General features: G+C 36.3%; 1 protein-coding gene and 1 long non-coding RNA gene across 10 annotated transcripts in view; one reads left to right on the top strand and one right to left on the bottom strand.

Moving 5' to 3' along the window:
* The window catches only part of TEX10 (testis expressed 10), a 250,399-nt gene that overhangs the window by 33,399 nt on the left and 189,357 nt on the right, over positions 1-27,643 (top strand). For all 9 annotated transcript variants that reach the window (XR_015056231.1, XM_085873809.1, XM_085873815.1 and 6 more), the window contains 2 exons: positions 20,314-20,432; positions 20,638-20,864. Coding sequence is in view for 8 of the 9 variants with exons in the window: in XM_085873809.1 (XP_085729935.1) it covers positions 20,314-20,432; positions 20,638-20,864 (346 nt within the window). In the remaining variant the exon portion in view is untranslated. The remainder of the gene's footprint in view (positions 1-20,313; positions 20,433-20,637; positions 20,865-27,643) is intronic.
* Positions 14,949-17,126, bottom strand: LOC147030108 (uncharacterized). Its single transcript, XR_015056232.1, has 3 exons — positions 16,583-17,126; positions 16,309-16,485; positions 14,949-16,211 (listed from the first exon to the last, which is right to left on the bottom strand). It is a non-coding gene; the product is annotated as an uncharacterized LOC147030108 (long non-coding RNA).

Below are 27,643 nucleotides of genomic sequence, written 5' to 3'. Positions count from 1 at the left end.
CTGCTACATTGAACATAATTTACATATTGGGTCACTGAATTGGTTTACCAATCAAAGCTAGAAGTATATTAGTAGGGTAAGAATACTGATTCTGGCTCACTTTTCCCCATGTAAATGAATGGGGGATTTTCAGCGATTTATATTTTTTTACCCTAAAAATAAATCCCCTTTTTATCCCAAGGTATATTTATTTGTCTCCCCTTTTAACTTGGAGGTTGAACCTCATTGAATTGAACAGCTCACTCATTGAACCTATAAAGATTTGTTCATTCTCAAATTCCTTCAATAGTTTAATTTTCTTTGCACAATAATCCCCATCTAAAATATTGACAAACAAAACATTTGAATCTTTATATTTTTTAAGATACCCCATTTGTGCCATTACGAAATGATAAACTTCTCTTAATGCTCTCATCTGACCACCTCCTGAGCCACATATCATTTTGAGATTATAGTAAATTGTTTTTTCATTGTTCAATTGATAACCATCAAAGTTTTCAGTCCATTCAAGGATATTCATTTTTTTCTTTACATCCTCTAACTTACTAGTTTTTAAATTAATTCGCTTATTTGTTTTATTTACCTTTGTTTTAGTTATTTTTTCAATAAGACTTATTTGATATTTTTCACATTCATTATGTTTTCCATTTATATACCAAGACTGAGATTTTCTCCACTCTTTAGTTTGATTAATACTTGGTTTAACCATTTATATATTGTGAAAAAACGCGGCGGGAGCCCTTAAAAACCCTAACCCATCTTCCCATCGTTAAAACATAATCTATTTTATACACTCTATCATACAATATCCATATGGAACACAATCTATTCCATTATCTAAAATAAATCTCTTATCATCAAAGGCTCCTAATGCCTTTTTATTTACTTCTTCACTATATATGTTATGTTTATAACTTCTTATTGTATTCATTTTCCTATATTCTTCTTTCTTATTCATCAAACAATTATAATAATTTCTAAAAGTTATTGATTTCTTTATTACATATTTCTTTATTCCCTTTAACCTCTTATCAATCTGTTCACCATACTTATAAGCATATGCCTTTGCTCTCAATCCAATAAACTCACTCATTACTTTTCCACCCAACTCATCCTTAAACTTACCAATAACCTTTTCATTCTTTTTGGAAAATAACTCACTCTTCTTGCTGAAATTACTTGTATCATATACTCCAATATTTTTCTTCATATCTTCATAAACATCATCAGTTTTTATATCTAGGATAAAACTATCAGTATCCATATACAACAATGAAACATTTTCACCATACTCTTTCTTTAAGTCATTATACAAATAATCATACATCAATATCTTTGATAAATCAAGAACTGCTGTTCCAATATAAATTGGTTTATCCATTACAATACTTTCCTTTTTCATATGAATTGCAGAAAAGTTCTCTGAAAAAACCTCTTCTCTCTCAAAACTTGGTTTATTTATCAATCTCGAAGCTTCTTTCCAAGATGTTGCGAATCTAATGTTTTGCCTGTTTCTAACATTTTCCATAGTCTTTCCAAATACAGCATTATTCATTAATTTATAAAAGTCCCCTTCAAATTTTACTTTTGTATTTGCTCTCATATCTGTATTGAATTGAATATACTTTTTCACCCAAGGACTTTGTTTAAATTTTAAAACTCTATGAATTTTAGCTACTCTCAATCCTTCTCTCAAAAACTGTTTTAAGCTTCTCTGATGCAAAACATATCCCTCTTTATCATAGAATGTTGTTAATAACTTTTCTGTTGATTTACCTTTAATATTAAAACTTTTATGATAATCACTTAACCATTCTTTCTTTGGAGTTTCTTTCTCACATGCAAAAGGAAGATCTTTATGCTTATTATGAAGATCACTCGGGTACCTCAAATCAACTTCAAAATAATAACCTTCTTCTTCCTCATTCAATTCCTCTTGAGAAGAAATAACAATATTCATCAAAGCCTTTTCATAATCCTTTTCTTCCACCCACTCTAATTTACCATAAGGTAGAGATTGAGACATTGCCCATCCATACAAATTATTAGCATCAAAATACATCAAATAATTACTATCTTTTTCACTATCATAATTTGGGAGATATTTATTATTTGCTTTCGCATATCTTTTTGAACATACTTGTGATATTCCACCTCTCTTGGACTTCTCAATCATCAAAAGCATATCCACATCACTGATTAAATCTATATCTTGTTTTGTCATTTTCAACATTGCACTCCAAGCTAAACCAGGAGCTGTGAAATAGTGGGCAGGATCTAATCCATAACAATTTTTATTATGACAGAGTGATCTAAAAGCTTCAAACACATCAGCTAACAATAAAACATCTGTTTTTAGATATAAATCGTGATATTCTCCAAGGTTCTTTATCTTAAATATTTTCCATATTTCTTGTGCGTGTTTATATTCCTTATCACTTATCTCTTCTTCATAAAGGTTATTATAGAAACTTTCTTTTGAAGGAAGTTGTGTTTCTTTAAATCTCATAAATGAATCCATATAATCATAAGGATAAATTCCCTTACTTGTAAGAATTTTCTCTTTACTTTGAATTTCATTCCTTGTTTGAATTTCCTCTCTCGTAAGAATTCCTTCTTTAATCAGAATTTCATCTTTAATCTGAATTTCCTCTTTAGTTCGAATTTTCTTTATAATTAGAATTTTATCTTCAGTTAGAATTTCTTCATTAATTAGAGTTTCCTCTTTACTTTGAATTCTCTCTTTAATCTGAATTTCCTCTTGAGTGAGAATTTCCTCTTTTGGAAAGAATGAATTAAGATTTGGAAAAGAGTCCGTGGAGCTTAGATTTGATGCGAGGTAGGCTAGTGGTGTTCCCATAAACTTGTAAGAATCTAAAAACCTAATACGAGTTATAGGTTTTGTGAATATCATTTTTGAAAATGAAATATACTTTTGACTTGTGTTTGTTATGGCAGAAATATTCCCTGGTGTTTTTGAAAGTTCATTTATAAATAGATGTGTATCATAGTTGGCGCTGTTGTGAAGAAAGACTGGAATAAAAGAAGGTAATTTATAATTAAGATTACAACAGGAATGAGCGGGACCTCTATATTTACCAGTAAGATGACAATGGTCTCTAACTTTAGACTCCTTAATTTCCCCCTCACAAATATGACAGATATTGTTCATTCTAAATTCTAATTTTTCTTCTTTGGTTAATTTCATCGGTTCATTTGTTTCTTTCATTAATTTAGTGAGTCTTATACAATCCTTTTCTAATCGTTTTACAAACTCTTGTGAAGCATTTTTTCCACGATAATGTTCAAGTTTGTTATACTTTTCTCCAACAGATGATTTGATATAATAACAAAAACCACAAGGAATATGTTTTTGATATTTATTTGTATATGGTTCTTTTGGATTAGGAGAAGCAGTATTTATCTTTTTAAGGATACATTCAAAATCAGCGTATATCACAAATGGGTGCATGATAGATTTATTATAATCTTCAAAATAAATCTTTTCACCAGGTTTAGGCATTGTAATTACAGCTGATTTATGATTACTACAATATTTTGAATGTTGTTCTAATCGTTCTTTTGTATGAAATGAATTAAGACATCGCTTACAAGGATATATTTTGTTTGCTGTTCTGAATACCTGAGAAGAGATTAATCTTGATAAATTATTGATGTATGTGTAATGTGAATTCTTTCCAACACTAAAATATAAAAGGTCAATGTGTGTTTCTTCATTTTTATAGTTGTTTGAAATTTTTAATATTTGAACTTTGTTTGTATCCGTTAATCCATATACATTAATAGAAAGATTATTCTTTTTCTCAAATTTAGGAATATCTGTTAATGGCATTGGGAATTTAAAATCTTTAATGTCCAAGGTATTCTCATATTTCATATATTGTTTTACTCTTTCTGAATTACATTTTGGTGGATGTAAGTGAGCAAGAACAGACCAGAGAAAACATTTATTATCATTGTTCTTAATATTAACAACTGCCTTCTTTAGTTTTATTTCTTTTGGTAATTCAATATAAGAAGAAGCTTTAAGAGGGTTTGATTTTAGAATGTGTATATCTAAAAAGATGATTTTTTTAATATTGAATCCACTTCCTACCACTGTATTATCAACATCCTCCTCTTGTCTTGATAGTTCTTCATAAACCCCACTATTCAAAAAATCTTGAAATGATGTTATAAAATGAAGATCTGTTCTCATATAAGGAGTTTGTTCTTCATCTTGTCTTTTCATATTCATTTTCACTCCCATATAAAACTTTAAAGTTTTTATTTCTTTTAATGTCTTTTTAATAAATTTTTCAACATCGGGTTTCACTATTTCAATTGATTCAGCTATTGATGATGGACTGGGTTCTCCAAATTGAAAAATCCTTATTTTTATATGCCCTTTAAATGCCTCATCAGTGTTTTTAATATAATAGTCTCCCTTTACTTTAAACTCATTTTTCTTGTGTTTTTGTGATTGAAGATGTTGATTATAACTACTCTTCAAAACATCCTTTGAACAGATATTACAATGTTTTCTTTCCAACTCAAGAGGAGATATTTGATGAAATAGATTAAATGTGTGTTTGTTGGTTCGGAGGTGTTTTCTATAATGTTTATATTCGTGATTACAAACATCGCAGTACGTTGTATTCACCATATTTAAAGAATAAAACTTTGCTTAAACTAAAATTTTCTTGATGAAAATTTCGTTTAATTTATAGGTGAATCTGTGCTTAAAAACATTTTATCCTCCAACTTTTTCACTTAATAAATACAATGTTTCAAGACACAAAAGACAAGTTTCAATCAATCTCTTCATCTGTTAAAGATACTGAGAAATATGTCAAGGATGTAAAATTGAACAAAGATAAATATAACAACTATTGGATAAAAACTATTATGGTAAATAATATGAGTTCTTCAATTTCCTTCAGTGGAAGGGCTTTTAGTATACCTGGTAGAACATCAATTAAAGTATCTCTAACAAAAGTTTCTCCTCTCCTTCTAGTAATATATTCAAAACTAGAAAAAGCAATGAAACAAGAAAAAGTATCAAAGAACAAAAACCTTATGGATGAAGCTTTAGAAAGAAAAGATAAGACCATCTGTAATATGCAAGGAGAAATTTGTATTTTTTTCAACAACCTTAAAGATGTAAATCTTGATGAAATAAAGGATGTTAATATATCAGGTGAAATGACATTTCGTTCAATAGTAGTTAACGATAATTTTAAAATTACCTTTAATATAAAAAATGTTGTCGTTGAATCTGATAATGAAAAAAAGTATATCGATATCGATGGTAATATACAACTGAAAGTATAGATGAATTTCAGTTTAAGTAAAGTTTTACTTTATAAATATGCTAGACTTTCCTGATTCTCCATATGACAAATTTGAGAATTGTCCTGCGTGTGAAAGACAGGGATTAAACACAGAGTCAAAAGCCTATAAACAATGTATATTCTGTGATTATCTTCTAATTAATGATAATAAAAAATATAAAAAGGAAAATAATTCTTTTAGATTTACACCAAAAATGAATTACTTTACAAGATTGATTAGAGAAATGAATGTAAAGTATGAGGATGATAACACACCTTTCCTTACAAGGGAAGAAACTGAACGTATAAGAGAAATGTTCAAAGGATTGTTGTTGTATATTATTCATGGATGTAATTTTCAGGGAAATATCAACACAAGATATTGTATAAATAAAATAATGGATTATCTTGAAATTAAACCTGAACTTAGGATAAAATATAGAGTTTCTAAAAAAGCCAATAATAAATTAAATAACCTGTTTTTCAAATATATAAATGAATGATTTTTTACCTATTTGGGAAAATAAGATAAAATTTAACAACCATAAAAATCTCCCAAATTCATTAAGATGTCTCATAGTTGGTTCAAGTGGATGTGGAAAAACCTGCTTACTTTTAAAAATGCTCCTCACTCCCAACTTTTTAGATTATGATAATTTAATAATTTTCACAAAGTCGAAGTTTTCAACCAGAGTATCAACCACTCTCACAAGGTTTTAATGCTGGTCTTCAAAAATAAGATATAATAGGTTTATTTAAACGTCAAAAAACCTAAATGATTATAACATTGAAGATATAATTCAACTATTTTGTGATACACAGAGATGTAAAAAGAAATCAAATCTTATAACTTGTATTCTTAGTGATAATACGGATGATATACCGTCTCCCCAAGATTTGGATAAATCAAAAAAGAACGTCGTTATCTTTGATGATTGTGTTAATGAGAGAAACCAAACGGTAATGGACAGCTACTACACAAGAGGGAGACATTCTTCTTGTAATTGTATTTATCTTAGTCAATCGTACTTTCAACTTCCTCGTCGTTCCATCAGAAACAATGCTAATACTTTTATTTTATTCAAGTTAAATTCAATAGATATCAATAATTTTTGGAGAGATAATTGTTCTACATTATGTAGTAAAAAGAAATTTGAGGATTATATGAAGCACACGACTGAAAAATATAAATATATTGTTGTGAAACAAGATGAGATATTAAGGGATATATTTTTTGTTTTATAAACAATTACATATATAAATGACAACTATTATTATAAATCTTGTGGGTAAATCTGCTTCTGGAAAAAACTTTCATAAATCAAGGTTCTTGTGTAGTACAAATGAGAATATTGTAAATTTACTTAAAAACACCCCGTGATACGCATTGTATCAACAACAACTAGAGCAATAAGACCTGGAGAAGTAAAAGGTGAAGATTATCACTATATTTCAGTGGAGGAACATATGCGATTGAGGAATGAAGGACAAATATTTGAGGAGGTTTCTCTTGGTACAACAAAATATTCACATTGTAAGAGTGAGTTAAAGAAACTAAAATCTGGTGGTGTTGGGATATTAGAAACTAATCCAGAAGGAACGAGACAAATTATTAAATATCTGAGCGGAGTGAAGATTTTATCATTCGGTTTTGATGTTGATGAAGAAACTCAACACAAACGTATGAAAAGCAGAGATGCAAGGATTAGTGAAGAAGAAATTACAACTCGCATTAATGTTAATAAAGAATTTGATGAAATATTTAAAGAAAAGGATTTATTTGAACACATCTACTTGAATGATGAAGAAAAGGAAAATTTCCCTGTTGATCTTTACAATTCATTAAATGATATTTTACAATAAATAAATGGATACAAAAGAAAGAGCAAGAAGATTTAAGGAACATCAAGAGTTGGTTTCAAAAGTTGTAAAACAACAGGAAGACATAAAGAAGAAACGCAGACAGAAACTAACGGGCGAAGAAGCATTTGAAAAAAAACAAGAGAAATTTTTTAAACCACTTTTAAAGACTTCCCAAGAAAAAATGAAAGATGTTTCCACAGTTCCCACAGTAGAATATACTCCTAGAAAGCTTCAAATGTTAAAAGATTTCAGTCAAATGACGGAGGAAGAATTAGAGCATTTAGGAGAATTAGAATATGATGATGAAGGTTTATTTCAACAACTGGAAGAGATTAATCAACCCCCTGATTATATTGTGAATGCTGTTCAAAACAATGAATATTCAGCGGATTCAAAAACCAAAGCAGGACTCATTCCAACAGAACAACCAGCAATATTTCATCTTGTTCAAGAAAAGGTATTGATATTTAATGATGAATTAAGGTTCTTAAGTTCTGCTCAACCCCCTGTTAAACTAACTCCGAGATTAATGTTTCTTCTCACAAAAGATGGAAGACAAGGTTCAACTGTGAGGGATGAATCAAAGTATATTGATAAACCATTGGATATGGAAAATAATGATGATAGAGTATATATTGATTTGCTGAACACTCTAAATTATAAGGTTATTCTTTCTGGTAAAAGTAGGAAGAATGAGAAGGAGAAACACATTATTCAGGCTTTAAGTATCCTTGGTTCAGGTATTAGTTTTCTTCCAAATGACCCATCGCAATTAGTTAATAGACTGTTATTGTTGTTCGGCAGTAAGAAGGCTGGAAATAACAATTGTTTTAATGAAGCATCAGCCATTTTAGACCAGTTGATGAACATGAAAATAATTAATAAATCTCAATATAAAGACATTTTAACTCATATTAAATAAGATGAGAAGCACAATCCTGAGTTTTAATTTCACAACAAGCGACCACACATCTTCATTCCCATACCCACTACAACTTGACACAACAAAAGAATATGAGGCATCTTTATTGTCCATGGAGACTTATAATACCTTATTTAATATAACCGAGAAAAATGACAAGTTTAGTTATAATCCGGGAAGTGGATACAAAACGATAACAGTCTCATCCGGAGCATACGAGATTTCTCAAATATCTTCCGAAATTGCTCGTCTTATGAAAGAACAGGGTGATGAACCAAAAAATATTGTTATAAACATTCAAAAACATACTTCAAAATCAACGATTAAAGTTAAAAATAACTACAAGGTTGATTTCACAATTGATAATTCATTTAGAGAGTTATTAGGTTTCTCCTCAAAAAGATTGAAACTAATGGGACGTTTTACAGTGATAATGTCATTCAAATATCCTCAGGAATAAATTCGGTGTTAATTCACTGTGATTTGATTGATGGTGCTTATAATGATGGATTAAAAACAAATACAATATTTTCATTCAGCGCATACTCAACCCCAATTGGTTATAAATTCAATATGGAGCCTAAAAATTTGGTTTATCTACCTGTGTCAGGAAAAACCATACACAGAGTAAATTTTAGGATAACCGACCAAGATAATCGTGTGATTTCTTTTAATGGAGAAGTTATATCCATCAGAATTCACCTACGTGAAGTTTTTCAATAAATAAATACGATGGTTATTGTGAGGAAGCACGAGTTGGGAAAATATAAAATAATTACAGGGGATGGGATGTTCCTTTCCCGTACTACAAGGGTGAAGGTATGTATCTTGGTAGAGGATACTATAAACCTAAGAGACAAAGGGGTGTTGGACATCAATTTAGAGGAGATGGGATAATTGATACTCTCATGGGTATTGGTTCAACTATTCTTAAACATAAAGACCTAATTGGTTCAACTGCTTCTGCTGTGGGAAATGTAGCAGGTGCTGTAAAGAGTATAAAAGATGCTCAGAAAGAATCTCATAAATTACAAGCAATAAAAGAAATTAAGAAAGGTAAAACTCAGTTGTCCCCCAAGAACGACAGAAAATAATTCAAATACTTGGATCAGGGTTTCAAAAGTTTTAACATCTTTTTTCCTAAATAAATACAAGTATGGAAGCAATTGATAGTATCTATGATTTGGATGATACTATTATTATCTCAAACTCCACTAAAAAAGAAGATTACTTCAAGGTAAATGCAATAACTGGAACAGACTGGAATACAAATGGTACAAAAAGTTTTGAAATAAATAATCAACAAACCTATTTGAATCTCTCCGAAAGTTTCTTGTTGTGTAAATTTAAATTCACTAAGGCTGGGAATAACACAAACGCTACACTTGTAAATGATTTCTTCTGGAAAATGTTTGATAGTGTGCGATTGTATATTGGAACACAAGAAGTTGAAGCGGTTGATTATGTCTCTGCTGTATCTGAAATGATGAAATTTACACTCTATACATTCAGTGATAGAATGGGAAAGGGGTCTGTCGAAGGTTTTATTCCTGATATGTCAACGGGAACAAACACAGACCCTGGATATATTCAAAGGAAAGGAATGTATAATGATGATACAAAAGCAGAAAATAGTTTTACTGTGGCAGTTCCTCTTAAAGGTATATTTGGATTTTGTGATTATGATAAAGTTCTGTATGGTCTTAAAATTAGATTTCAACTACAAAGGAATGATAATGAAAATAGATTGCTTTTTGGTGTTGGTAATGCTTTTGGTGATCAGAATAAATTTGTAATTGAGGAGATGAGTTGGTATATCAGTGAATATACTCCTAATCTTAAAACAGAAGAGATGTTGAATCGAAGACTTAACTCAAAAAACCACTCAGTGTATCATACCTCAAAAGAAGATGTCAACACGTTAAACTCAATCAAACTACTTACACGTGGAATTTGGGTGTTCTGGAAGGAAAGCCACGATATCTGTGGATGATTTTTAAAAAGCCAGATGGTGATACTGCGACTGATAAGAATAATGCATTGAGTGATAATGCTAAGGTGAAACAACTTCGCGTTTCTCTAGATGGAACATTTTATCCACGAGATAGATTGGAAATTAATTGGGAAAAAATGATTTTGCTGAAGCATACAAGTCTTACCAAAAGGTGTGTGAAAGTAATGGAAATAAAGAACCTATTTTGGATATGACAGCATTTAAAAGTTTGTATACAATCTATACGTTTGACCTAAGCGCTCAAAAAGAAACTATAAAGTCTAATCGAGTGGATACTTCCCTATACATTGAAAGAGGAGAGAGTGAAGAAGTTGATACATATTGTTTGCTTTTGGAAGAAACAGAATTGCAGATTAATACAGATAATGGTGTGATGATTAGTCTCACATAATTTTTTGTTAAATAAATGAGTGGCAAAGTACCAACTGGGGTATATGTTAATCAAATCAATCTTCATAAACTATCATCTTGTGTTCAAAATCAAAAGCCTTGTACGATTAACGTTAATACAATTCAGAGAAAAGGAGCAGTAAGAATTGATGTTTTGCTCACAAGAGAACAGGTTAAAATCTTGAATGACACTGGCTCACTTAAAATTAAAATGACAAAACCAATGTTGAAAAAATATTCAATAAGAGAGACGAGTGGAGGATTTCTCCCATTTCTAATTCCTTTATTTGCTGGTTTAAGTGCGGTTGGAGCATTGACGGGTGGTATTTCAACAGCGGTCAAAACTGCCAACGAAAGGAAGGCTCAACTCCAGGCTCAAAAAGAATTGGAAAGACATAACAAAGAGTTGGAGAAACAAATTAGTGGAAGTGGTGTAATTGTAGATTTTGCTGAAAAACTTGAAGGTCTGCCTGATAAAGCGAGATTGTTAGTTGGAGATATGCTTTCTTCTATAGCACAAGCAGGTGTAAAATTAACGAAAAGAGGTAATGGATTATATCTTTCTAATAAATAAATGAGTATTGATGAGTGGTTGAAAGAATTTGGAAAGAATACAACATCAAATTTACAACTTGCCAAATATTGTAAGAAATTAAAAATTCATAATGTGGTTATTTGTATGAGAGATGAATTAACAAATGTGTCGAAACATACAAAGAATATTATTATGAACTTAGAAGATAATGATGGGAACGGTTCTCATTGGGTTTGTATTTTTAATAGTCAAGACAAATATTATTTTGATAGTTTTGGTCTTCCACCACCTGTTGAAGTCATAAAATTCTTACAGAATGGTGTTTATCAAACATTTCAAGTCCAAGAATTAAATTCCAAGTGTTGTGGTCAATTATGTCTATATGTGTTATTTCAACTCAACAAAAATAAAAAATTTTATGATATTATTTTTAATCTAATATAAATGACTTATGTTGGTAAAGATGGTTCTATCTTTGGTGTATCTCAAGAACTGGATATTGATTTATCAAATTATTACACAAAGGCACAGGCTGAACGACATAAATATAATATAAACAAAAATATTAACATGAAAAATGCTTATAAATTAAAAATTATCCAAGCCCGACTGACGCGAATGACTTGGTGAGATTAAGCGATTTATCACAATATATATACTTAAATAAAACGGCTGTGTATTCTAAAGATACAGAAGTGTTGATATTATCTCCAGGTCATACAGAATTCACAGTTCGAATTAAAATAAATTTTTATAAAGAAGGGCGTATTGTTTGTATGAGAATAGAACAATGGGGGTATGATATGAATGATTTAGGGTATAATTGGTCATTTAAAATTAACCTCGAAGACCTGGAACAATTAAATCAGTCTCGTAAGGAAGAATATTATCCACTTGGTATCGAGAATGAGTTTTGTGGAGCCACGATTAGTAAACAACAAATAAAAGAATTTAATAAGGGTAAATATAATAATGGTTTTGCCCTTGTTTATCTCATGAAAACAGAAAAAACAGGATTATATATAATAAGTAAGGAAATACAAAATGATTTAACTATGGGAAGATGGGGAGGTGTTTCGTGCCATAATATTATTCTAACATATATTTCTAATACATAAATGACAGCAAGAAGGCTTCAAGAAAATTATCATTTCTGTGTCCAAGCATACCTTCAAGAAAAGGGTATTCGGTATTTTAATAAATATGTTCTACAACATAAGAATGAGGTATTTTCAATAAAAGATTGGCATTATGCTGATGTTGATAAACCAACAACTTTAGATTTAATTAGAATGTTAAATAATGAAAAAATTATAAGGTTAAGAAAAGGTAAGGCTCTTTTAGAAATTCAAAAGAAATTTTATTGGTATCCTGTTGTAAAAAATTATTTTGGATACAGGAATAACAAGAAATCCTGATGAATATATGTATAATATTCTATGGGGTGTAAACGATTCAAGTATAGTAAGGGATGAGGAAGGAGTTGAAGAAGAGAGGGAAGAGGAGGAAAAGGAGGAGGAGGAGAGAGAGAAGGAGGAAAGAGAGAAGAGAGAGAGGGAGGAAAGAGAGAGAATGAATAAATATCAAAATATGGAAACCAGTGAGATTCAAAAAAGAATAGAGGTATTAAAGAAATTAACTTATCTCACCAGGGAGGAATACAAAGAATTAAAAAGTCTATTTACAATACTTTCGACAAGACTATCGACATCGAGAAGACATGTATTTTAATTCAAGTTTTTTCTTAAATAAATGGAGGAGAGAGTGAAGGCATTTCTAAGGATTCTTTATGTTTTAAAAATTAAGATTCAAATGTGCATGTTGGAAACTAAAAAGGTTTTTGCACTCTGCAGAAATTTTTCTCATAAATAAATGAGTTATTGTCTCAAATGTAAAAAGAAAACTAATACTAAAAATATTTCATATATTAAAAGTAAAAATAACAGGGTTATACAAAAAGGTATATGTTCGGTGTGTGGTTCAAAAAAAAATCAATTTATCTCCAAACACAAACTCGGAGGAGATATACAAAAGTTTTTATCAGGAAGTAAATTTACAACTACTGGAATACCAGGGGAATTACATCTTCCAGGGTATTCTTTCTGTGGTCCAGGCACAAACTTGGATAAAAGATTAGATGAGGCAGACAATCCTAAATCCTGGAGTAAACCAATCAATAGAGTTGATGAAGTGTGCATGAGACACGATATTGATTATGGGAATACCACAACGTTGGAAGAAAAGCATGAAGCCGATAGAGAAATGTTATATAATTTGTCTCTGATACAAAATCCAACCTTGAGAGAAAAAGTTGATAGGTTCATCGTGAAGAAGATGATTAGTGCTAAATTGAAACTTGGACTTGGAAATTCAAAAACTTATAGGCTCTAATGATGCCATTAAGACTGAAGAGCAATTAGCTGATGAATTACATAAACCAATATTCACAAAGTTTCAGAGAAGGAAAGTTTATTCCAAGGAAGTTGATTATATCTGGTCTGCTGATTTGATTGAACTCAATAATGATAAGGGGTACAAGTATGCTTTAACCGTTATTGATTTGAGGAGTAGATATGCGTGGGTTGTCCCTTTAAAAAACAAAACAGGTAATACTCTTGTGTTAGCTTTTCAACAGATATTTAATAAAAGTAAGAGAAAACCTAAGAAATTGTGGACTGATGAGGGTAGAGAGTTTTATAACAAGACATTTATGAATTTTTTAAAAAATAACAGTATTACATTATACAGTACCTTTAATGAAGGGAAGGCAGTTGTTGTTGAACGTTTTAATCGTACCTTAAAAGAGAGACTATATAAAAAATTCACACAACTCGGTTCACAACAATGGTTATCTTTTATTCAGGATATTGTGGATAAGTATAATGACACGATTCACACGTCAACGAATATGAAGCCATCAGAAACATTTACAAAATTAAAATATGAAAAAGAGATTAATGTCAGAAAACCTAAGTTCAAAGTTGGTGATATCGTAAGAATATATAGGTGGAAATCTCATTTTGAAAAGGGTTTTACTGAACGATGGACGAAAGAACTTTTAAAATTGTTGATGTAATAGATACAGTTCCTTGGACTTATAAAATATATGATTTGGAAGGGGAAGAGATTTTAGGTTCATTTTATTCACAGGAATTACAAAAGACAAAACTAAGCATATAATACACCTTTGTGGACACTAGAGGAACAAGTCCGAGGTGTATTACAGTATATAATGTGTGTCAAGGGGGACGTTCTTAGATCTGTGAACCCCAAACACAGAATCCTCAACTGAATAGTCAAGGCTTAACTTTTGTTTGTGTGTGTGTGTGCAATGGGAGCAATAGGTTGGCGCTTCACTCCCTCCTACTATACACCGTTGTGGACACTCGAGGGCCAAGTCCGAGGTGTATAACAGTATATAATGTGTGTCAAGGGGGACGTTCTTAGATCTGTGAACCCCAAACACAGAATCCTCAACTGAATAGTCAAGGCTTAACTTTTGTTTGTTGATGTGTATGTGTGTGTGTCCCAACCCTCACATTCAAAATCTCAACCCTAACCCTCACATTCAAAATCTCAACCCCAACTCAATCCTCGCCCAACACAATGTCTTTTTCAAAATGAGATTTCCACCTATATATATATATATTTTTACGTTTTTTTTTTTTTCTTCTTCCAATTCTGTCTTTTAAGGCTTTCAGGTTTGATGACGTAGAAAGAGGGAGTAAGCCTGCACTTTCTTCCCAGAACGAACAATGTATATTTTTTGTTTTTTTCTCTTCTTCCAATTCTGTCTTTTAAGGCTTTCAGGTTTGATGACGTAGAAAGAGGGAGTAAGCCTGCACTTTCTTCCCAGAACGAACAATGTATATTTTTTGTTTTTTCTCTTCTTCCAATTCTGTCTTTTAAGGCTTTCAGGTTTGATGACGTAGAAAGAGGGAGTAAGCCTGCACTTTCTTCCCAGAACGAACAATGTATATTTTTTGTTTTTTTTCTCTTCTTCCAATTCTGTCTTTTAAGGCTTTCAGGTTTGATGACGTAGAAAGAGGGAGTAAGCCTGCACTTTCTTCCCAGAACGAACAATGTATATTTTTTGTTTTTTTTCTCTTCTTCCAATTCTGTCTTTTAAGGCTTTCAGGTTTGATGACGTAGAAAGAGGGAGTAAGCCTGCACTTTCTTCCCAGAACTTTCTTGATCTTGCTCCCATCAAGCACCATCCGACAAAGAACTACATCGATAGGTTTAGATCCCAAAGAGTGATAGCAACTCCAAAAGTCTCCAAAATATAAATAAATAAAATAATAATAAATAAATAAATAAATAAAAGCCCCCAAAAAAGTTTCAAGTGTCCAACATAAACCCAACTTTCCAAGTCTTCAAGGTATAACCACATTCCCGTTGAGTTTCCAAGATATGTATCACATTGTGAGTTATCAATCCAGAACCCACATTTCAAGTATTCAAAGTAAAACCAACTTACAAAGTCTCTTAAGGATAACTCATTTACTGATTTTTTCAAAATTTGTGAGTCTCCAAGGTAGGCCCCATATTTAGAACCATCTTGGCAGAACCCTTTTCCTGAGTCTCCAAGGTAGTTATTTAAACCATCAAGGCAGAACTCATTTACTGATTTTTTCAAAATTTGTGAGTCTCCAAGGTAGGCCCCATATTTAGAACCATCTTGGCAGAACCCTTTTCCTGAGTCTCCAAGGTAGTTATTTAAACCATCAAGGCAGAACTCATTTACTGATTTTTTCAAAATTTGTGAGTCTCCAAGGTAGGCCCCATATTTAGAACCATCTTGGCAAAACCCTTTTCCTGAGTCTCCAAGGTAGTTATTTAAACCATCAAGGCAGAACTCATTTACTGATTTTTCAAAATTTGTGAGTCTCCAAGGTAAAACTTGTATTCTGGCTCATCAAGGTATAACTTGTTCAGTGGGTATTGTCTTGATAACTCACAATGAGTACTATTGCTGTAAAACTCTTTTTCAGGATTTTGCTGGTCTCCAAGGTATAACTCTTTGGTTGGGTCATCAAGGACGAACTCGTTCTGTGGGTCTTGGTCGCTCATAAGGTCTTCAACCAAGCCAACAATTTCGCCCCAAGTTGTAGCAAAAGCAGTATTTTCATTTCGTATTTCAGACACAATTTCCTGTGAGAGAAAATAATAATGTATTAATTAAGTTATTTAATTATTAAATGAGTATGCTTCAATCAAAGTTTGAAAATAGGAAAATAAAAAATCTTACCTCAATAGATAAGAGGTTTGAATCCAGTTCATCAACTTGAAGGTTTAGTTCCATAGAAGACAGAGAGTTCCAAGGAACACTAAAGTCATCCCACTCAAGGTCTTCAACCAAGCCAACAATTTCCCCCCAAGTTGTAGCAAAAGCAGTATTTTCATTTCGTATTTCAGACACAATTTCCTGTGAGAGAAAATAATAATGTATTAATTAAGTTATTTAATTATTAAATGAGTATGCTTCAATCAAAGTTTGAAAATAGGAAAATAAAAAATCTTACCTCAATAGATAAGAGGTTTGAATCCAGTTCATCAACTTGAAGGTTTAGTTCCATAGAAGACAGAGAGTTTGAGACAAGCACACAGCACACCATTGCCAGCAAGAACAAATGTTTAAAATGGAGCCTGGGTTTGAAGCTTTTATAGAGAAAGACTGGTGGGTGTGGTTTCCTTTGGAAATTCCCTGGGCAAGCCTAGGCAAGCCTTCATTGGGAAATTTTTCAAAACCATAACATCCTGTAATTTTCTAGTGATTTCTTTGTGAGTCAGAGATGAACTGGAAATGATGTAAGAGTGGGCGGGGCTTAGCAAAAGTAGGCGGAGCTTAGGAAAAGTGGGCGTGGCTTAGAAAAAATACCTTATGAAAAGTGGGCGGAGCTTAGCAAAAGTGGGCGGGGCTTAGGAAAAGTGGGCGGGGCTTAAAGAAAAGTGGGCGGGGCTTAACAAAAAATAACCTGTGGCTCAGGAGGTGGTCAAACAAGAGCATTAAGAGAAGTTTATCATTTCGTAATGGCACAAAAGGGGTATCTTAAAAAATATAAAGATTCAAATGTTTTGTTTGTCAATATTTTAGATGGGGATTATTGTGCAAAGAAAATTAAACTATTGAAGGAATTTGAGAATGAACAAATCTTTATAGGTTCAATGAGTGAGCTGTTCAATTCAATGAGGTTCAACCTCCAAGTTAAAAGGGGAGACAAATAAATATACCTTGGGATAAAAAGGGGATTTATTTTTAGGGTAAAAAAATATAAATCGCTGAAAATCCCCCATTCATTTACATGGGGAAAAGTGAGCCAGAATCAGTATTCTTACCCTACTTATATTGTTTTTGAGCTCGACGAATCATCAATTTTCATCTGATTAACTTGAAATTTGACAGGGTTGGCATGTTGGGCCACTGAAGCCTATTGTTTGACGTCAGAAGGTCAAAGCTCAATATCGCATAAAATCATTAATTTTCATCCTATGAACTTGTAATTTGTACAGGGTTTTCATCGAAAAATCGAGAACAATCAATTTAGCTCTTTTGACATTTTAATAGTTGTCCATGACAACAATTCCACCCGATTATAATCAAATGGGACTTTTTTTTACAGCACGTGCGCTGTATACAATTGCACCGAGTTTGAAATGTCCCCGGCGTTGTCTACCACGTCTCTGGTGGGTCCGCTGTCCCCCCCCACCCCACGTGCCTCAAGACAGCCAATGACGGCCGTCCGGTAGATGCAGTACGTAACCTCGACGGAAATGGCGACAATTGACGGAAATACCCGAGTATTTCAATGGAAATTTGTGAAACTAATGTGTTATATATGTGAAAACCATTTAATTTATTGCTTGACGGAAGAAAACGAAGAAACGCTCCCCCCTCATGTACGAACGAATGAAAGACGTCATTTCCGTCCACCATGACATTTCGCGCCGAACGCAGAAAGCTAAGTTCTTCTTATGCCATCATTCTCTTTAATATTGGCCATAAACAAGTGTTTCGTCATGCATTAGTAGTTGAAATTTACTTACAACAAGAACGAAAAAATAATCTCCTCAGATTCAACAAGAACGAAAAAAACCCCCGAAAACATCACGTGCAGGACAAGACCAATCGAGCTGAAGGAAACGATACCGTAACTGCACTGCTCCTCATTGGTCAAAGGACACCACGTGTGTTGTGTGGGCGGTGTTATGCACGAGGATTCCAGGCTAAGTTCTTCTTATGCCATCATTCTCTTTAATATTAGCCATAAACAAGTTTCGTCATGCATTAGTTGTTGAAATTTACTTACAATCATTCTTTTGTGGCCTCCTGCCACGCTGTATCGAATGATTTCATTCCTTCTGTTATATATATATATATATATATATATATATATATATATATATATATATATAACGGTGCTTATCACAATAATAACATTTTTACATTTCAAATATTAAGTACGCTTTCTAATTGTTTTTCAACTGAAAAAGCAAAAATTGCATATTTTAACATTAGTGTACTTATTTGATTCACCACACGTGCTGTATTGAAGGATTTCACTTGTTTGATTTTATTATTACCATACCTCAATAATTTTTGACATCAAAAATTATTATTACCAAGACATCAAGTTGAAACTCGTACAGCTTTTTTTATACATATGTGTGGTATTCATGAGTTAAAAATTTAAAATGTAAAACCAAAATTAAACTTAGGCCATTCAACTTAAGGTCAAAACTTAAGGTGGAAGGTCAAAACTTAGGCCATTCAACGTATGCAAAACGCCGTTTAGGCCACAATTAGAAAATGTATCTGCCAAATATGATCTGCACACCATTTGATCATGTATAAAACCCAAAAAATCCATTGGGACCAATGTCTGTACAGCACGTTGGTGCTGCCAAAGTTGTCTCCTGTGCTATTGGGCACAATCCTGGACGGGTCGATGTATAAAATGGAACACTTGATGATTAAATTTTATTGAAATTGTCAAATTGTTGTTTCCATGGAAATTGTTGTTTATTTGGATTTCGCAAGTATCGTGCGATGCATAACATCTTTCTTGTTTGTTTGTCTTTCTTACAATATTCTTTTAAACTACTCGACAAGGGAACATAAAACCAATATCATGATAAAAGTCTTTGTCTGAGGAGTTTGGGTTGTGTATTACTTTTTGTCTCCTGCCCTCCGTCGGAGACTGGGGACATTAAAATGAGCTCCGTCCGACCGATCATCTGTCCATGTACTTTTGTGTGTGTGGTATTTCAAAAACCGTTGAACATTTAGCTCTCATATTGCACATATCTATTCCTCATTGCATTATCTCAACTGGCTTCGATCACAGCTGTGATTGGCTTTATTATGTTGCCTTGGCAACCATCTTGGTAACTTGGCTTGTGTATGCAATCTTTGAAAAAAACGTTCAAGATTTAACTTTCATATTACACAGATCAATTCATCATACCACTCAAAAGGTGGGGGACCGAGAGTATGTTCCTTGTTTATTTATTTACTTTTAACACTTCTTAATGAATGGCACATTGTTGCGAACGGGAAGAAAGAAGGGGAGGACAGTTGGGGGTGGGGGCACAAAGTTGGGAGAGGGAGGTTGAGGTGTGTGAGTGGGGTTTGAGGATTTGATTTGAGGCTGTTGGTGGGGGTTGATGACTTGGGAAGGAGAGGGGGGTTGTGGTCTTGGGGTTTGGGGGTGGGGAGTTGAGTACTTGAAGAAGAAAGGGGGAGGGGAGGACAGAGTTTGAAGAGGGTTATTTTTTAAGACTTGTAAGGATGGGGGTGGGGGAGGGGTTTCAACCCTGCGTTAGTCCCATGGGATGTTTTGGCACCCCACATTTTTTGTGTGGGATTCGAGCATTGGGGTGTGTAAACACCCCACCAGACCAACCATGTTTGAATGACACAGCAGACTAACGCAGGGTTAAGACAGGGTGGGGAGGGGTTTGAATAATTTTTTGGGGGGGAGGGGGGAGGGGCTGAGGACTTGGGGTTCAGTGAGGGTGGGGTGGTTGAGGACTTGGGGTCCTGAGGACTGGGTTTGGGTTGGGTTGTGGGAGGGGGTGGGGTGAGTTTATATTTTGGGGTGCTTTCTTGTTTTTATATTATTTTTATTTTAATTTTTATCTTCCCAAAAGGAAATAGTAGTAAAATCAGTGGCACATGACATTGATTTGATAAATTCTGATTAATTTTACAAATCAACCTCCCCCACCCCACTCCCCTTTCCCTTGTCTGCAGGAGAAATGGTTTCGCAGAACTTACTTTTCTGATTTAAAAATGCATTTCATGAAGCAATTTCCTTATTCACATTGTGAAAATATTCAACAACATGGAGGAAAGAAAAAGGAAAACAAATGGTATGGTTTTGCATGTCACACATAATAAAGTTGTGAAGTTTTTTTGAAATATAAGTTTGTAACTTGTTGGTCCTTTTAATTTCAAATGTTAGCCACGAGGTGGCAACGTCAGTCCACAAGATGGAAGCCCAATTTGCTTGTGGCTATTTTGAACCAGTTGTGTCTTTTGTTTTTCATATCTTGGCACGTGTGTTCTCGGGAGCAGCCTCATTCCTGAGGTAACACCTAACTTCATAATCGGTCTGAACCTGACCCTGGCCCGAGTGATGATCACCATGACAGTCGATGGAAAAGCAATGGGAGAGCACAATATGATGCTGATACTTGAGAAATACCTCTCTGATCTTTTGGCAATCTCAGCCACTCTTCCCCTGCCAATGCTTGAAGCAGCTCTTGGTGTCATCAAGCTCATGACAAACCTGCACAATTCTCGTAAGACCAGTATGTTGGTATGTCATGACATGTTGTGCCATACTATTTTCTGTATCTTTTACTTGCTTTCTTTTGGTGGTTTTTCATGGTTATTACTTCCGCCGTTGAAGGTGGACGTAGTTGTTTTCATCCCTCCCTATCTGTCTGTTTGTCTGATTGTCTGTGAGCAGGATATCTCAAAGTGTGCACAGACTCGGACAAAATTAGGACAAATTGATTAGATTTTGGTGAAGATCCGGAAACTGAATTTTTTTTGAGTGATTCTTCACCATTGAGAGATGGGGCTAAAAGCGATTATATATGATGATATCTCAGAAAGTTATGAGACCGGGTTTAGTGGCGTGCGCCTGTAATCCGGCTACTCGGAGGTTTGGGTTGGAGGATCGCTTGAGGACTGGTGCTCTGCACTGGGCCGTGCTGTGAGAGGGTGTAGGGCAGCCCGGAATCATTGTGAAACCCAATCCTTATCCCTGTGTCGTAAGAGGCGACCAGGGTTGCGTCAGGAAGGGCATCTGGCGTAAAACCTGTGCCAAATCAGTATGCGGATCATGACGGATGATCCGCTGTGGCGACCCCGAAAGGGAGCAGCCGAAAGACGAACATCTCAGAAAGTTATGGACGGATTTTGATGAAACCTGGTGAACAGGTTGGTGTGTGATGAGGACGAATTTTTTTCAATTTCTGTGATGAACTGAATCCAGATACGAGAATATAAATTTTTTTAAAGTTATATTTCTCCATTGAGAGATGGGGCCACAACAATATATAGCATGATATTTGAAAAAGTTGTGGATGAGTTGTTTAGGTGATGAGAAAAAGCTGATTAGATATATTGGTTCAGGTCTGGATCAGATCTGGCCTATCAGTGGGATACAAAATGTAATCTGTCCAGCCTGGCGGAGGTGTGCGCCCAAGCGAGTACCGTTCTTGTTTGGATATGCTTCTTAATTACATTATTTCCCAAGTTGAGGTACTCTTCTGTTGTCACAAAGCCTGATATATATGGTAGATGTATATGCTGCTTATCGAGCATATAAGCTGATTTCGTCATCATTTTCACCGATTACAGTAGACGCCGCTTTATGAATCCACGGTTATAAAATCCAGCTGCTTATTGTGAGCAAAATGAGTTGGAACGGAATTTTACATTGAGAAATCCGCCGTTTAATAAATCCACCTGCTTGGCACGTGCGCGGTCTCAACCTGAGCTTGATGTAGTATGCGCTGCTGTGGGGGTGTGTGCTTAGCTATAGGAGAACTGGAAAATCCTAACGCGCAGTGTTACAGTGGAAATCCCATTGACTACAACCTTGTGCAATGATTTCCAGCTCACTCTACGCTTTCACTTTTCGGTCGTCACAGCGGGTGAAGCGGGTACTGAATGCGTTTATAGCTTGCGCCGGTTGGTTGAATTATATCTCTCAGCATTTTTGTACTTTAAGAGTCACGAGTTGGGTTGTGATTTAGAGTCAAGATGGTGACCACGAGCAAAAAGAGGAAGGATCTATCCATGGAGGAGAAGGTGGCCTTATTAGACCGTTTCAATGCAATGGCGAAGACAAGTCAGCGCGAGGCTGCAATCGGGTTGGAAATTTCTCATGGCCAACTCCAGAATCTTATCAAGAAAGAAGGCACCATCAGAGCAAAGGTTCAAGAGTTAGGCGGTGTGAAGCGGAAGCGGGTGGGGAAAGACGAGGAAGTGGAGATAGCCCTGCTTGAATGCTGGGAATTTTCGAATCGGAGGAATATGCCAGTGAATGGCCCGATCTTATGTCAGAAAGCAAAGCGGAAGCCCTTGCGCAAAAAGCTGGTCATCACGACTTTAGGGCCACTGACGGTTGGTTTTCTCGGTGGAAGAAATGGAATTGTCTTCACTATTTTGAAGGGAGAAGCTGCTGAGGCGGAATGTGGCTGCAGCGAATGAGTTCCGTCAAAATCAGCTGGGAGAGATTCTTCAGTCATTTGACAAGCCTCAACGCCAATGAGACAGGAATCTACTTCCGCGCTCTACCAGACTCGACGTACATTGCCAAGAAGGACAAGAAAGGCAAAAAAGGATTCAAAATGGCAAAAGACCGAGTGACATTGATGGTCTGCTACAACATGGACGGTGGAAAGGAAGATCTTCTTCTGATTGGCAAACCAAAGAAGCCGCGTTGCTTCAAAAATCTTCAACAACTGCCCCTGACCTACGACTTCTCTTCCAATGCGTGGATGACAAGTAGAATCTGGGAGCATTGGCTTTGCGTATTGGATCTCAAGTTCCATCGTCAAAAACGAAAGGTACTTATGCTTGTTGACAATTGTTCGGCACACACTCAAGTCGATGGACCGAAGAGCATGACCGTCAACTTCCTACCACCGAACACAACATCGGTGCTCCAACCATGCGACATGGGAATAATTAGGACGCTGAAGGCTTAGTTTCGACACCAGCTTCGCCAGAACATCATTGATATTATCGATGATAGCCAGGAAGAACATGTAGCCAACAAAGTCGTCAAAAGGGTAACGCTGTTGGACATGATGAATATGCTCGATGTTGCGTGGGAAAAAGTTACGGCAAAAACGATTCGGAACTGTTGGCGAAAGGGAGGATTTGTTGGAGAACCAGACCCAATGCCAGAAATGGAGCCACTGCCCTCGCCACCACCCGGGCTCACAGCCGAAGTGTTCGATCAATGGATCACCATCGACGACGACATTGAGACAACAGGTGAAATTACGGAAGAGGAAATGACCGACCAGCTCGTCGGTCAGATTCTCGAAGCCATCGAGCCCATAGCTGAAGAAGTGGAAGAAGAAAGCGACCACGAACCCGAGCCGATGCCAACAGCGGCAGAGATGCGGACTGCACTCGCCAAATTGGACAATGGACTGCAGCTCTCAGGTTTTGCCCATCCCGATTTCTGCCACGTGACAGATTCAATAAAGGAACATTTGCGCAAAACCTTCCCACCCAAGCAAGTGACCTTGGAGAGATTCTTTTGAACAATCCCCTTGTCACCGTTTGATAAATCAATGTTTTTGTAGCATAAAGCAGTGTTTAACGACATTCGCTTTTTGTCTTATCTATCCAGTAGGTGGCTGAAAATAGGTTCTCCGCTCAATTAATCCAGCCGGTTAATAAATTCAAACGGCGTGGTCCCATGGTGGATTTATAAAGCGGCGTCTACTGTATATGACCTTTTTGGTTGAGACAGAGATAATTTAAACACTTATTGCAACACATATTTCCAGTATATTGTTGCGAATTCGCGCCCGCCGGCGTGCGATCGGCCACGTAACTCAAATGGCGGCCGCCTCGCCCACCGGAACGGACAATTCAGTCATGACCCTCTGGGAACTACCGCCCGGAGCCAGTCACGGGTGGGGGTTTAACCTCACCACGATCGTGCCAATTGCCCACCCGCGCAGGATAGGGTTGCTCGCCAAATTCGACCTACCTAAGTACCTGCGCGAGTGGTCGACCAGGCGATCGTACCACGCCACAGGCCGACTCTGGACATGAACCGCTTAAGCGGTTAGTTCCGTATTACAGGGATAACCGAGCGGAGTTATCGTCAGCCTTGACGGTTCCGATTAATTACCGGGCGTTTTAAACCCACTATCAATCCCTTACGTGATACAAGATGGAGATTCAATAAAAGGAAGGAGACGAAGCAAAGCGGGAAAACAGTTCAACAAGTAAGCACATTTATTCACACACACGGAAGCACGTATTTTACAGTCATACAATCATGCAACAAAAGCAAATGCAAGGGAAAGAGTTACACCCGAATAAAAGGGGCAATGTACAGGCACAGACACTTAGGCAGTTCTACTTATTGGACACGGCGCCACAGCATGCACTCAACCCGAAAGAAAAGAAAGCCACCCTCACAGGCAAGGAGGCAGACAGGTCCGTACACCAAATGTACATGGATCCTGGAGGATCGGCCAGGTCCACGAGACCGGGAAGGTCTTACCCGCGTCCTCATGACTCGATGGCGGGCAAGCCGCAATGTTCGCGCAACTGCGCCCCGACTCCGTGCCCCTGGCGTGGTCGGCGAGCCCTCTCCGGCGTGCTCCGCGCGAGCGGTTTTGTTGGCACCACGTTTAGGGTGGGGGAGGAACGGGCCCCCCCCCCGGCACTATCTCAGCGCGGATGGGGGGGGGGGAAATCGCTGATGCTCAGGGAGAGGGGAATGGCTGGCTGGCTTGGACCCTGGGACGAGACGAGCGAACCCCACACCGCAACCTCGTTGCCGACCGCCGTCTTCCCTTGACTTGAACTTGAACTCGACCAGCCGCCTGCAACCGAACCGCGCGAACTCCAACTCCCTCCAACTTCTCTCCAACTCCCCCCAACTCCGCGCGAGTCGCCTTGCGCTTGCATCTTTATAGGCCTCAGGAGGAGCCTATATGCAAATATTCGGATCAAAACGCGATTTGGAGGTGGGGCCACGCCACCCTCTGTTCAGCCATTGGTCAGGCAAAAAGGGGGCGTGAAGCATTCCTGATCCGCTTTTCGGGGCCTAAGGAATGCATTCACAGCGGGTTTGGAGGCGGGGCTACACTACCCAATGCTCGGTCATTGGATGGATGAAAAGGGGGCGTGAAGCATTCCTGATCCGCTTTTTGAAGCGAAAGGAACGCATTCACAGCCCATGGTACGACGTGTGGTAGAAAGGCGGACGTGGTTGGAGTGTGGTTGTTGGCGGGCGTCGTTTGAGAATGGTGGTGAAGCGATGTTTGCGGGATGGAATTGTGGAGGTAAAGAGGCGAAGGTGGTGGTGTTTGAGTTGTTGGGGGATTAATGGTCGACAATAACAATCGAGAAAGAAAAAATGGCTAACTCAAAGCGTCACAGCCCGGATGAATCACACATATTCCCTCTATACAACGGGTTTGGGCTAACTACACATGAACTTACCGATATATCTCACCTGATGACTCTTTATGGTGTAATGCGAATTTCCACAACCGTAACAATATTATTGAAATTAAATGATTTTATTGAAGTACAGGGTGGCTACAATGTCTTGTCACCACTTGTAAGAGTTGACATTGCCTTTTATTACATGAGCAACAGTGAAGTGTTCTACAAGTTTATTCCACCTACATTTGCAGTACTCTTTTTCTTTATTGCACATTTTGCAGCATAGGGCACAAGCCTTAAGTGTCCAGTGCATGTTTGTGCTCCATCATTATCATGACAGAATAATTTTGCGCTCTGTTCGGTGATACATTTTCCGGAGCATTTGTTGGATGCTTTGATTGAAAGGAAGTCTCGCTGTTTGTTTAAGGTCATCAGTAGTTTCGTAGCACTGCTATGAAACAATATCTTTTATGAAACCCCAAAGGGAATGTCAAATTTTACAATGGGTGACAAGACATTGTGGCCAGCCACATTTATATAATCCGATCCACCTGGGTTTAGTTAATTCGGTGAGAGCTGATTGGCTATTCCCTCCATTCACAGGTGATTAGATGTGGGTGGGTCTTCCTTTATCATTTATATATTTATCATTTATCAATTATCTTTATCATTTATCAATTAAATTGCTTTATCAAAAGCAAATTAATTGCTTTTGATGTTTGCACGTGGTACATGCTTGGGAGCCTCATTGGTATGCGTTGCTGTCTGCGCTGTCACTGATGATTCGCCGATAAGCGATGAAACCGGTCTGGCAGCTGAGGGGGTTGTGTTTCATTTGGATTCTTATGTGTGTACTATTTGTGAATGTCTGTCTTTACAGCTGTTGAGGAACTCTGGGAAGGGTTTGAAACAGCAAAGGGCTTACCTTGGTAGCCTTTCTTGTTTGCTTTATGCAGCTTCTTCGGCTAGAAGAGCATGGTAGGAGTCAATTTATTTATATACTTGCAAATACCACCCGTCGCTTCACTGACTGGAATACTAAAGGGGAGAGAGGGGAGCGAGGAGGGGTGGGGGAAGGGAAGACAGTGTGAGATGAGAGGAAGTGAAGGCAGCCTTGCGGTGGAGCGTTAATTACGATTCATATTGTTTCATGAAAATGATTCTGCAAAGAATAACAGTGAAGAGGGAATCAAAATAATGTCTGAAATCCATTTTCGACCGGTCATACTATGGACGTGTCCGGAGACAAACACCACCCAGACGCAGTGCGGTATGACACGGAACGACAGCAACAAATGGTGTCTTGGGAAAGTATGAAGCGGGGTGATCCAGGAACATACAATACACCTGGTCAGCTTTGGACGGTGGGACAAAGCATTCGTTGCCCATTATACCCATGGTGTGTGAGTGTGCCTGGGCGGTGTCGGCTGTCGGGTGATGATGGGTATTTTTGTTCGAGTAATCAGTAATGTAACCGATTTATCAATTAATGTAAAATCACTCCCTAATAAACCGTCAATTAAATGGAAAAACAAAACCTACCAATCTGGAGTGAACATGCGACCAGCATTTTCATCTTCACGAACACATCAGCCTTCTTCCTCTGAATCGCTCGTATCGGGCTCAAACCGATTCGGCTCCGCAATTTCCCTGACTAATTTTGTCTCCAATAGTTTCTGCAAAATCCCACTGATCAGTTTCAACATACTGAAAACTTTCAGGGTTGCTAATGATGGAATCGGTATCAGACTCCAAACTCGACATGCATTTTTGCTCTATGTAAATCCGCTATTTCGATTAATATGGTTTCCAGATGTGGTCACTGGTGAAATTGAAAATTGACACTTTAAGGCTTTTTTATTGACACTTTGTGAATGGCAAAAAAAATTTTTAATATTTTTTTCCCCTTAAAATTAGA

Source organism: Eptatretus burgeri, chromosome 3 (assembly GCF_056783735.1).
Source record: "Eptatretus burgeri isolate ZD-2024b chromosome 3, Ebu_testis_v1, whole genome shotgun sequence".
In the NCBI taxonomy this organism is placed as follows: domain Eukaryota; kingdom Metazoa; phylum Chordata; class Myxini; order Myxiniformes; family Myxinidae; genus Eptatretus; species Eptatretus burgeri.
Note: the sequence above shows the minus strand (reverse complement) of the source record. Positions and strands in the feature narration are given on the sequence as shown.